General features: G+C 32.9%; 1 protein-coding gene across 1 annotated transcript in view; it reads right to left on the minus strand.

The window, feature by feature from the left end:
• Positions 1-14,152, minus strand: part of FMN2 (formin 2) — a 259,754-nt gene that overhangs the window by 144,719 nt on the left and 100,883 nt on the right. Inside the window, exons 6-10 of the mRNA XM_006924128.3 lie at positions 7,089-7,180; positions 6,795-6,924; positions 5,176-5,322; positions 2,263-2,322; positions 1,990-2,110 (exon numbers count right to left, since the gene is read on the minus strand). Of these exons, the coding sequence (XP_006924190.1) occupies positions 1,990-2,110; positions 2,263-2,322; positions 5,176-5,322; positions 6,795-6,924; positions 7,089-7,180 (550 nt within the window). The remainder of the gene's footprint in view (positions 1-1,989; positions 2,111-2,262; positions 2,323-5,175; positions 5,323-6,794; positions 6,925-7,088; positions 7,181-14,152) is intronic.

Consider the following 14,152-nt stretch of genomic DNA (forward strand, 5'->3'; position numbering starts at 1 on the left):
GATGAGAAAACCTACCAAAAAGTGCAAAAAAAAAAAAAAAAAAAAAAAGTACTCTGTGGTCAAATAAATCAGAGAACTGCTGCTACCTCTTCTTTCAGAGAACATTGAGAATTCCTCATATTCGTTTGATCATGAGAACAACCTATTTCTAGGTACCAAATTGTAACAAACTATGGACAAACCTGAGAAAATACTATGGCAAGCAAACGCTATCGGGCTTCGCTGAAAGAACGGGCCTTTCAGAGAAGTCTGTCTTATCCCTACAGAAAAAGTAAACCCTCTGGGTTAAAGTCATTACCTTCTGAACCCTCTGAGGTACTCGAAACTTGCTAAGATCCTCCGTCAGTGTTTAATATTCTGCAGTTACCACCTTGCTGGAGGAGACAGATGTGTAGGAGGAAACGTGCAGTGGCCACTCGTCCTTTCCACACCCATTATCTGGTGTTAGTTCTCTCTGTTTTGCTCTAAATCTTGTCAGAACTTGCTATTTTCATGGCTACATGTATATTTAATAACTATAGTAAGAAAGCATGTAGATGTGAAAAATAGATGAGGAAACATTCCAAAGCGATACACCAATCAGAGCAGATGTAAAGCCCCGGGGACTGAGACTGCCCTTTCCTTTATCAAATCAACTGTGAACTATGAAACCCTACTTTGCAAGACTTAATTGTTGATCAACGTGTGAAATATTTTCCTGATATCCCAGAAATGCCCATAGCACTGAAAAAGAGAGAGTGGGAGCAGAAGTAGGGGGTAGAGAATTTAATAAGCAAACCAAGATACCTGGCATAATTTTGAAGTATAATAAATACTATGCATAAATAGTTGGTTTTTAATTGTCTTTAAAAATCATATGTAAATACATAGTATCATAGGATTATATAAACATAATATAGCTTTATTTTTTTTTTTTAAACAAAGCGATCATTCCTGGGCTTGCTCAATGAGCACCTATAGTTGGGGTTTTAAGGGCGAACATCTGATCAACAGGATTTCCATCCTCTGACAGTGATGATTATAGATTTTTGTACCCCTGGTACCTACAAATGCTGGATATGCATCGGGCACATAATAAATGTTGCTGCATGTTTAGGAACTACGAGCGATCCATATAATGGTACTGTGTTGATTTTAATCCATATAAAAGCATCTGTGACCAGAATATACATAACAACTCTATAAATTTGATTATAAATCAATATGGATAAATATTATTTCAAAATTGGAGTAGAATCTCTTAAAAAGTTATATCATCTTTTTTGGTTTCTGAACAGGGGTAAGCAAGCTTCTCCTTTTCATCTAGTAATACAACATCAAATAAAATATTACACAAGCTTATTCATCCCCTGCCTGTGCTTAACAGAATTAGAAAGTGGCTTAAACAGATAGCTGAGGTGTTAACTCCACAACAATAAGAAACCTCATGAAAAAGAAATAAAAAGAATTTTACTACAAAAATAATAAAAATTGTTAACTATTTGCTTTGTGTAAATTTTCATTTTAATTTAGAAATTTGAAGAATTTGAGACTCTCTTCAAAATGATTTGATAAAGAATAAAACATACACGCATGTGTTTTTTTGACCAAATATGTGAAAGAAGATATTTTGTTCCCAGGAGAATTTAAAAGCCACAAAATTTTGAACAAGTATATCAAGGGAGGGTTGAGAGGGACTATTGGTCTTTTAACAATGACATGATAAATATACAGATGTTCTTGGCTCTAAAGCAAAAACAAAACAATTAAATTTGTCCCTGATGAGATACTGTTATTCAAACAACCAAAATACTATTCAATAACTAAATTTCTAATAAATGTAACTTTTTAAATAATAAAAGAATAAGATTATTGGTAATATTTTTCTTTTGCCAACCCAAATAATTTTTAATTCTACAATCCTGTAAGAGACTTTTTCTTCAAAAACATTGAAAAGTCTGTATTGACTTTTTAATAACAAACATGAATTTCTTTAAGATTATAAGTTACCTTTCAAGTCTTTCTTTAGTTTTCTGAGATCTTTTTGAAAGTCTTCAAACTTCATCTGTGAGGCCTGAAAAAGTTCCTGGGGTTCTGGTAATGGGAAGATACACTGTTCTTTTCCAGCATCCTAATTAGCAAGAAACACATACTTTTAAAACAAATCAGCATTAATATAAGTAAGAATAATACAAAAACAGAGATGGCAAAATAAGAAAAACAATGCCAAACCATTTATGAATAAAGAATACAAAATATGACTACATGTAAAAACTGTCTTACCTCATCAAAATTTCGAAGATAATAGGAAACGATATATGACAAAAGGCTCCTGCTATTGTCCTAGGCAGGAAAAACAAAGTAAGTAAAAATATGTTTTCTAAATTACTCCATATACAGTGTTAAATTCTGGTAAAGCAGTACATAGAGATGAGAAAATTTAGAAAGAAATGTGAAATTCTATATTTCAAATTAGTTTAGTGACTATATCTAAGTTCAGTGGTAGAGATTTTATTTTCCCCCAGCGATCCCAGCTAAGCTCCAAGTGGAGGTACAACTATTTAATGGTAGAGTTTCAGCTGTAAATACCAGTCCATTTTTACTTTCCTCAGTCGGAAGTTAGGTTGATTAATTTTTATGCTTTGTTACTAAGAGGTACAACTACTATCTTCCCTGAAATAATTAAGTGTTGCCAGCGTTTCTATGCAGCTGGACCAGAAAGTTTGACTGTCCTGTTAGTATACAGATTAGAGAAATAAAAAAGTTAAGTATTTCAAGTAATCAGGAGCTTTAAAAATAGAAATACATACTATAAATTGTTATGTCAGCAACTGAGATTGAAGAATTCATATCCATATAGCTATAAATAGTGCAATATATGTAGTTCTATAGTAAAAAAAAATATGTAATTGTTTCATATTTAACAGTCTTCAAAAAACAACTATCACCTTTCTGGAACACTTGAAGGCATTAATTTTAATTTTTAAACATTGCTCAAATTTAGTACTAGATAATCTGAATGTGGGACACCGAATATGTATTTTAAAAAGTAACTCTATGGTCCTAACTATGTTCCTTTGAATGTTACTCTTATCATAACTTCTCCCCATTTATAAAAAGAATAACATCTCTTCACAATCGAGTTTGACATGTTATGGTAACATATCTATCAGAGACTTCCCTCATAGTAATATGTAGTAATAGTAATAGTAGTAGTATAAGTAGTGATAATAATAATAATATCTATTATATAGTAATATATAGCAATAACAATAATAACAATAATAATAATAAATATATATCTATTAGAAACAGGATTTTCTTGTAAAATGATTTAAGCAGCTTGACTTCCTTTTTTGTTCCTAACTTATAAATCAATGAAATGGTTAGTATCTGAATGCCTACCTATGAGGATGCTGCTGAGTGAAAATTCTGAGTGAAATGAGTAACAGCTCGGTCCATGAAGGTCTATAAATACTACTAAAGAGTATAATTATATTTATTTTATAGAAAAAGAACCAAATCAGGAAGACTTCACTCTTGTGAGAATGCAAGTGAAATTATTTTTTTAAAAGTCCTGCTTCTTGATTCATTATTTATCTCATTATTCCTTAATTATTTAAATTAATGAAATTTAACTTATTGGAGGATTAAATAAAACATATCAATCAAATGTAAAAAAACACAAATAATCCCTTATTCATATATAACAATTATCAGAATCTACTTCAGATCCATTCTTTTAAGTTAAACATTATATGTCGATGCTATCTATATTTCGATGTTATTTGCAAAAGTGAAACTGTTTCAATTCAGCAAGCAGTTGTTAGAACTATTTAAGAACTACCCAAAAGCAACAGAAGCACAAGATGAACAGAGACTCACGGACCGGACAAGTTTAGTGGTTACCACAGGGAAGCGGGATGGTAGATAAGGGTAAAGGGGGTCAAATACATGGTGACAGAAGGCAATTTAACTTTGGGTGGTGAACACACAATGCAATGTACATATGATGTATTGTTGAAATGTATACTTGAAACTTAAATCATCATTTTATTAACCAATATCACCTCAATAAATTAAAAAAAAAAAAAAAGAACTACCATGTGTTTAGAGAGCTTGTTTTTGAACAAATGTAACTTATAAGGCTGACATACTGGAAGTTCCTATGAATGTGTATATCACACAAAATAATAGCGTTTAAACACATATAATCATAAAAATCACAGAAATTATATGCTGTTGGTTTTCCAAGAAGAGATTGTTTTACTCAATTTTGGAAAAGCTCACTGTCTGGCATTTCATACAAGCCCAGTGAAAGAATGTTAAATGAATGTATGAGTGGACATATAAATGAATAAACAAACAAGTTGCTGACCAACAGAAAACAAAACAAAATAGTGTCTCTTTCTTATGAGAGAGATTATTTCGTTATCTAGGAAGGACAATTTTATATATTTTCATTACTATAAGCCAATTGTTGTCTTAAGCTTAATTTTATGAAAATATAGTCATAATTTCCTTCACCATACAGTTTGTGAAGATTTTATCAGAGAAACAGATTTCTTTTATTTTCTAAGTTTACAAGCTCAGTAACTCTGACCATCATGGTTGTTTCCTTAATCTTGGATTTCTACTGACACTCCCATAATCTCTTAGATGTTAATTTTAAACAAACACAACTACAGAAGTAGGATAAAAAATAATAATTAGACCTCTAAAAGAGCTAGACATTCCCATACATATGAGTATCAAGAAGAGTGTGATATGAAGAAAAACAGAATCTTTTATATTTTATTTACAAACTACTGTCATTCGTCCTTGTTTTGCTTAACATGGAAGGAAAGAATAAAGTAATGAATATGCCATCTAATATATAGAAATTAATTAGTCCTCAAAATCCAAAAGGATAAATATTAGCAGATATGGTAAAGATAGAGTGGATAACATAATGATTTTTATTTTAAAATACTGTTTCAATTATTCATTAAACATAGAACTTAAAACTACTCACTTTAGGAAACATTCACTAAATTACAAATGTATGATGCCGATTACTTTTATCTAATTCAGAAATTGAAGAAACTTTTGACCTTGGAACATAAGAAACATTACAACTGGTTCATAGTTAAACTTATTACTAAACAAAATGACTAATACTCAATTTGCCTACATTCATTCACACAAAATACTTACACTGCTTTTGACATCTTTCAGCTTTGGAAGAATGTCCAACCCAAAACCATCTGCCTGTCCCCGAGTCTTATTTCCACCATTCATGTAGTTGCCAAAGGCAAGAACTAAACCCAGAACCTGCATAACCCCTGGGCCATTTTTTAATGTCTGTAAAACAGGAAAAAGAACAATTTCTCTCTTATGCAAAGTTTGGTTTACATGATCTGAAGTCAGTTGCAGATATTCATATTATACTAACAATTCTGGGTTATAGGCAAACTTTCACTTTGCTCATTATTAGTTATACTTAGAGAGGAATGCCTCCAAAGGTGCAGCACCAGCAAGCATTCAGGCGCATTTCTGTAAGCTGAGAGATAACAATCTAGGCAATTTTTATGATATAATTATAAGGACAATAAATAAGGCTGCAATATGACAACTACTACAAAATATTGCCATCGCTATCATCCTAACTATACCTAATTTTTGGCATATATGAAAGACCTAAACACAGTTACAAAGATTAATTTCCAAATTTAGATTTATCTCTGAAAAACTCATATTTGCTTCTTTCAAAACACAAAGTTTAACTTGAATTTGTATGTCATGACCTCTGAAAATGTGTCTTTAGTAACTTACTACTTTTTAAAATGATTAACCACAACCAGAACAAGTGCTACTACTGATTTGTGACAAATTGTTTTAAATGTCAGTGTTGGTAATTGCTGCCAAACATTTATTCTTTGTTTTCAGAAGAATACTGATCTTCTCTTAAACTATACAGCTGTTTCTAAATCATTTAGTTGGAATCATTAACAATTTAGAGGGATCCTTCCCTCTAAATTGGAGGGATCCTTCCAAATATGAAGTAAAGTATATAAGATGCCTTCAAATTGCATTCAATTGGAAATTGGATGTATAAGAAGGCTGTGAAAAGTGAAAATTTTACTTTGGCAGAAGCAGAAGGGACAAAGGTTTCAAGTCTCTGGAGGTCGATGTGTGAAGACCACATCTTGTGGAGAGTGGGTTGCAAGCTGACAAGGTCTTTGAAATCTGTGAGGTCAACCAAGGGTTGCCTTGCCTCTATGAACTCTCCTAAGAATGAGGAAGTATGAACTGATCAGGGGAACAATGGGGTATTGCTCCAGGCAAGGATTACCCTCATAGCTGGGAGCAAAGGGAAATGCAAAAGATCATAGCAGGGTGTGGGTTGGGTGAGGATAATCTTATCTTAGCCAGCAATTGTATGCTCTTGTATAAAAGCGGCTTGCAAAAATAAAACTGGGCCACTACTCCATCATCAGTGGATAGTGGACCTCTTGATTCCAGCTTTCTGTCTTCCTTCTTTTCTCAATCTCCTACTGTTCCCATTCAGGTTTATTTTCCAGGGCCGCGCTGGATATGGCAGGATTTACCACTCGCTGGACATGGCAACGTCTATCAGACCGCCCTGCGGACCATGTGCCTGCCTGAACATTTGCTTTGTCCTTGAAGCTCAATATGTCCTCTTCTGTGGGACTGCTATCCTTTAAATTGTATGGGTAATTAAAATAAACAAAACTTTTTTGAAATACGAATATGACTGAATCACAATTAAATATCAAAATCCAATTTTCAGCTCTCTATACTCTAGAACCCACCTCACACAATTTCTGTAGCAATTCCAGTTTGCGATGGATCGAGCAAATGCTTTCTGAAAACGTGGACTGGAACAATATGCAAAAGACTCGCTCTGAAAAGTTGGGAATTAGTGACAGCTCATAAAGGAACCTAAGGACATAAAGCCAAGTTAAGTGAAATAATATAACTCACATAAATAGGTTTTTACCCTCATATAATTTGTAACAATTATGCACAGAAGACACTGCGATGTCCAAAGGAAAGAGCCCACCCCTAGACTGGCTGCTCACTACAGGGTCCTAAGGTATGCTTACTGTTCAGGTTTATCCAGAGACTTGGCATTTTCCTTGTCTTTGGAGGATCGGCCATGTTTTTCGATTTTTTCCAGTTCGTCTGACTGTGCTCTCTGGAAATCAAAAGCCAAGCTGTTTTTCAAAATCTGGTCAACTGAATCTCTCAGATAATGATGATATTAATATAGCAAAATTATATATTTTCATATTCTTTAGCATCTCTTTGTAGTACAAGTTGACTTAATTCATGAGGCATTTTAAAGTGTAAATACGTATAACGCAAACCAGATCATCTACAGATCTTCCAAATAATGTTATTGACCATTAGTAATCTGCAAAACATTTATTTATTCAAGTATGCTTTAAAACAATACAGTCTTCCTCCTTGATTTTTGGCTGTTTATAATACACTCCAGAATGCAGAAATTTCATTTTAAAGTGGTATTTCTTAAGGATTCAATTAATTAAATTTGGAAGTAATTTGATCCTAAGGTTTGTTATAAGATTTTTAAAGGGAAAAGAAAGTACTTATTTAACTTTTGCAATCATCATTTAAGGCTATTTTTTCTTAGAGAAAGAAAAATGCAATTGAATTATTAAGTCATGGAACAAATAAAAGGTTTTGATTCTGTTGAATTTTGTGTTTGACGCAAAAAAAGTCACCATGCTTCTTTTCTTCCCGTCTTCTTTCAACTCTTTATAATACTAAGCTAAAAATGTGCCGCCCTAAACTTGTTTCTTTATAGAAGAGGATCTTCTGAATGTTTAACATAAGGCAGAAGGCTTTATACACTTGGGGAATTAGAAGTCTATTCTTTAACTCTTTAAAAAACATTTGGATGTTTTTTATTTGCAGTCTTGTCTTTTTTAAGAATTCACAAAGATATTTCAAAATGGTCAAATACTACATTTTCCAAATGCATTAACAAGTGTGAATAAACTACCATATCTTAAGTTTAGTCCTCAAAACTTAAAATCCCTTCAACATTATATTTTGCTTAAACAGAAAAGCAGTTCAACCAAGAACTGCTGTAGAAGATAGAACCTGATAGATTTCTAGAGACTGTATATATTGCTCTAAACAAAGCTCTGTTCTGTTTTGTATTCACTGATTGTTTTGAAAAGCAGATTTTCAGTTGATGGGATTAACTAAGACTAGTTCCTCAAAGAAAGCTTCTTTTCAATAGGGGAAGATTTGATGACAGATCAGTGGATCTTCTGAGGGTTTGATAAATTTTACTTTTGGAATGCAAAACAGCAAAAGAATCCTAAGAAGTAAAGGAGGTGGTTTAATGCAAATATTCCAAGATATCCCCCAAATTTAGAAACTTCTTTTAAAATTTCAGTTGCATGGTAATCTTTCTTTCTTTCTCTAGTCTACTGTGGTCTTGCCAATGAATTTTGGTAAACACCACCTCATTTACTTATCGTTACCACCTATAACAATGAGATATTATATCATAATATCACTTAAAGCCAAGTAACAAGATGGCCTTTAATAATGCCCAAACACATCTTTCTGGCAAAGGAGTAATGAGAGTAATATTATAAAAGGATGTTAAAGTTAAGAATACTGACAAGGACACAGAGGTCCACACCAAAATATACTATATAAAGGCTTCAAACAACACTGCTTTGTGGCTAGTAGAGGGAACTAATGGCTCCTCTATGTCCCATAAAGCCCTTTCTTCTTCTTCATGTTGAGTTACACAGAACTTCCAAATACTGTCATATGTCTTTTTATGATGTTAAAAATAAAATTGATTTTTAAAAGACCTTACTCATCTTATCAGAAAAAGCTTTAAGTACAGGAAGTTGTCAAGCTCATGGTGAAACTACAAAATTTCCAAAATTCTAATTTTTGCTTTAGAGCTTGAATTTTATCATTGGCAACAAACACTGTGAGTTGTTTTCCTTGAAGTAGCTAGCTTGTTTTATTGTATTAATAACCATAGTTTGCCAGTCGAATAGGAATGGTGTTCAATGAAAAAAAAAAAGGCCTAATTCATAGCTTAAACAATCACACAGTGCTTTTAATCAAAGTGTTTTACTTTGTTATGTAGCTTAAACACTTCACGTGTACTTTCCATTTTGTCCCACGAAGTACTAAAAGGACATGTACTCAGGAGTTGAGTTTTAATAAAATTAGTGATTTCGGCTCCTTCATAAAGGACCCTCTTAAATGAAGATGGCTTTTTTTTTTTTCTCCTGCAAGTGCATGTCAATGAAGAACTAAAATGATTAATTAGCATGGTGCCACTGCCTTGATTCATACTAAGGCACCAGCATTTTCCCCTACTGTGAGGTAGTTAGGCAGACATGAGCAATGGGGGAACAAAAGAATAAAGGCTCCTTCCAAAGACTTCCCTGAAACACCCATTTTTAAGGTTATAAATTACTCTGGCATCCTGAGAAACAAAGAAGTAAAAAGTCATAAAATACCAGCCAGTTTAATCCAGCCAAAGAGCTTGTATAGTCAGTCTTACACTAACCTTCCTGTGACCTAGCCTCAATATACCATTGTTATATCACGCCTATGCCTGGAAATTCATGAATCTAATGATAACAGATTGAATTCTAGATAATCACATGAGCAGTAGGCAGAGTGTTATATAACGGCCAAATGTCCATCAAAATGACCATATGCCAATCTTCTAGCATAACCCCTATAACCACCCATCATGGCCACAATATAAGGCTTACTTCCTGAATTCTATGCTGTCACAGCCCTCTTCACTGTAACCCGCCCTTCCCTTGGAGTGTACTTTAATCATACCTTTTGTTTCCAGGCTATTACAGCTCTTTAGTGTAACCATTTCTCCCTTGAAATGTACTTTCGATAAATCTTACTTTTCCTAAATCTCACAAATCTGGTCTGAGGTACCCCTCAGTAGTACTGGGGCAACAACAGATTTTAGATTGCCCCAACAGTAATACCAACACTGCTTTTTAACCATCAGTACAAATGTTTGCACTGTAAAAAGGCAAATGACATCTTACTGTTATTATGAAAATAGATTTTACCTTGTAGACCCTCTTAGAGAAAAGTGTAGGAACCCCAGGGCGTCCATGGAGCAGACTTTGGGAATTAATGTTTGGTAAAACCTTCCTATCCAGCTGATGATTAAACTCTCTTCAACATTCACCATATCCAAACGCCTCAAGTGACAGAAATTCGTTGTTCCCCTAAACTGCTCATTACATCTTTAAAGAAGGTTGTCCAAATACAAAACAAAAGAAGCTTCTTTATATCAAGTAAAAATGTGCCCTCTACTTTCAGATATTTGTCCTAGATGTACTCTCTCGGGTCAATTTCAAATTTATTCCAAGTGTTCGAGAAACCTAAATTTTTCTTCCTGTTTTCTGTGCTCTGTTCTGTGCTGTGTTCTGTACTCTGGCTTTTTACAATTTATATGGCATGAATGTGAGTCCCATCGCAATCACAGTTGCTCTTTGAGTATGCTTATGGTGACTTACAAATGAGGCTCACACAATAGAGTGCCATTCTCCAAAGTGTGAAATGAACCTCCCATTGAGTATGATTCTCAATTCTATTACCCCAGAAAGACTACTTCTGTTAGTGCAGCCTACAATTGAGGACATTCTTTGCAGTAGGAAGTGGAGAGATCCTATAAACCTTATCAGTAGTCTAAGACCTCTTAATTATTTTCATATTTTTAGGTCTTTTTTCCAAGTGCACATGGAACTTGTTATGCCACATGTTATGCTCCAAAACAAGTCTCATTAACTTAGAAAAGATTAAAATCATCAAGCAACTTTTCCAGTCACAGTGGTATGAAACGAGAAATCAATTTTAAGAAAACAAAATAAATGAAACACACAAAAACACAATGAAGCTAAAAAGTATGCTACTAAACAATAAATGGGTAAACAATAAGATCAAGGAAGAAATCAAAAGCTAACTTGAGATAAATGAAAATGAAAACACAACGATCCCAAATCTATGGAACACAGCAAAAGTATTTTCTTATGAGGAAAATTCATAGCAATAAAGGCCTACGTCAAGAAAGAAGAAAAATATCAAATGAACTATCTAACCTTACACTGAAAGAAACTAGAACAAGAACAGCAAACAAAGCCTAAAGTGAGTAGAAGGAAGATAATAAGAAATATCAGAGCAGAAATTAAAAAAAAAAAAAAAATAGCATCTAAAAAAAACAATAGAAAACATCGAGAAAACCAAGAGTTGGTTCTTTGAAAAAATAAACAAAATTAATAAACCTTCAGCCAGATTCATCAAGAGAAAAAAAAAAAGAGAGAGAGATAGAGCCAAATAAACTCAAAAATGAAAGAGGAAAATGACAACCAATATCCCAGAAGTACAAATAGTAATAAGAAAAAACAGTATGAACAATTATATGCCAACAAATTGGACAACCTGGAGGAAATAGATAAATTCCTAAAAACATACAATCATCCAAGACTGAATCAGGAAGAAACAGAAAGTCAGAACAGACCAATAACTACTAATGAAATCAAATCCATAATGAAAAAAACTCTCAACAAACAAAAGTCCTGGGCCAGATGCCTTCACAGGTGAATTTTACCAAACATTCTCTAACTATCACTCTCTAACTATTCCAAAAAATTAAAGAAAAGGGAAGACATCCAAAATCATTTTATGAGGACATTACCCTAATATCTAAATCACATAAAGACACTACAAAAGAAGAAAATTAAAGGTCAATATCCCTGATGAACACAGATGCAAAAATCCTCAAAAAATATTAACTAACCAAATTCAGTAATAAATTAAAAAGATCACTCTTCATGAGCAAGTTGGATTTATTCCTGGAATAAAAGGTTGTTTAAATATCCACAAAACGATGAACGTGATATACCACCTAAACAAAATGAAGTATAAAAATCATATAATTGCATTAATAGGAGCAGGAAAAGTATTTGAAAAAATCCAACATCATTTAAGATAAAAACTAATTAAAGTGGAGACAGAGGGAATGAATACATCTCAAAATAATGAAGACCATATATGACAAACCACAGCTAACATCATATTCAATAGTGAAAAGCTGAAAGCATTTTCTTTTAGATCAAGAACAAGACAGAGATGTCCACTTTCCCTGCTTTAGTCAACACGGTATTGAAATCCTAGCCATAACAATCACACGACAAAAAGAAATAAAAGTCATCCAAATAGGAATGGAAGATGTAAAACTGTCATTATTTGTAGATGACATGATAGTACATAGGGAAAACCCTGAAGCTCCCACCAAAAATTTATTAGAATTGATAAATGAATTCAGGAAAGTAGCAGAATACAATATTAATATTCAGAAATTGGTGGCATTTTTCACACCAATAATAAACTATCAGAAAGAGAAATTAAGAAAGCAATCTCATTTACAACTGCATTAAAAGAATAAAATACCTAGGAATAAATTTAAGCAAGGAAGTAAAAGACCTGTATTCATAAAACTATAAAGCATTGAAGAAAGTAATTAAAGAGGACCCTAATAAATGAAAGGATACAGCATGTTCATTGATTGGAAGGATTAATATTAAAATGTCCATACTTCCCAAAGCTATCTACAGATTCAAAGCAATCCCTATCTAAACATCAACAGTATTCTTCTCGAAACTAGAAAAATAATCCTGAAATATATGTGGAATCACAAAAGACCACAAATAGCCAAAGCAAACTTGAGAAAGAAGAACAAAGTTGTAGATATCACAATCCTTGATTTCAAACTACACTACAAAGTTATCTATAATAAACAAAATGATATTATATTGACACAAAAAGAGACACATAAGTCAATAGAGCAGACTAGAGAGTCCAGCAATAAACCCTTGCTTATGTGTTCAATTAATCTATAATAAAGGAGGCAAGAATATACAATGGAGAAATGACGGTCTCTTCAACAAGTGATATTGGGAGGATTGGACAGATATATACAAAAAAAAAAAAAAAGGAAAGAAACTGAACTATTCTCTTATAACATCTACAAAAATAAAATCAAAATGGATTAAAGTCTTAGATGTCTGAAACCATGAACCCCTTAGAAGAAAACACTGGTAGTAAGTACCTAATATCAGTTTTAGTAGTATCTTTTTGGATATGTCTCCTTGAAGCAAGGGAAATAAAAGCAAATATAAACAAATGGGACTTCATAAAACCAAAAATCTTCTGCACAGCAAAGGAAACCATTAAAACAATGAAAAGACAACCTACTGAATGGGAAAGACAGCCTACTGAATGGGAGAATATATTCAGAAATAATATATCCAATAAGCAGTTGATATCCAAAATATGTAAAAAAAACTCATACAAGTCAATAACAACAACAACAACAAAAACAAATAATCTGATCAGAAAATGGGCAGAGGAAATGAAGAGACATTTTTCCAAAGAAGACATACAGATGGCCAATAGACATTAAAAGATATTCATATCACTAATCATCAAGTAAATGTAAATCAAAACCATAAAGAGATACTACCTCACATCTGTTAAGATGGCTATTATTAAAAAAAGATAAGAAATAACAAGTATCAGAGAGGATGTGGAAAAGGAGCCCTTGTGAACTGTTGGTGGCACTGTAAACTGGTGTAGTCACTATGGAAAACAGTATGGAGGATGCTTAAAAAATTAAAAATAGAACTAACTTATGACCTAGCAATTCTACTTCTGGTTATTGATCTGAAGAAATCCAAAACACTAATTCGAAAAGATATGTGCATCTCTATATTCATTGCAGCATTATTTATAATAGCCAAGATAGGGAAGCATCCTAACTGTCCATTGGTAGATGACTAGTGGTACATACATACAATGGAGCTCAGCAAATGTTTCTCAAATAGTGTCCCAGAGAATACTAACTTAGATTCCTGAGATTCATTAGGAATTGCTGAATAGTACATCCATTTTTAAGACTCACAATGCTAAATAGTCTTAGAAGTTGTTGCTGAAAAGACTATTTTATTTAACAGCGATCCTTGTATTAAACTGATCACAAAATGTGTGTTTATGTGTATCTGTGTGAGTGTGTGTGAGAGACAGAAGGAAGGAGGAATAGAGAAAAGGAGGGAGGGAGAGGGAAAGA

The sequence above is a fragment of the Pteropus alecto genome, unplaced genomic scaffold (assembly GCF_000325575.1).
Source record: "Pteropus alecto unplaced genomic scaffold, ASM32557v1 scaffold279, whole genome shotgun sequence".
In the NCBI taxonomy this organism is placed as follows: Eukaryota; Metazoa; Chordata; class Mammalia; order Chiroptera; family Pteropodidae; genus Pteropus; species Pteropus alecto.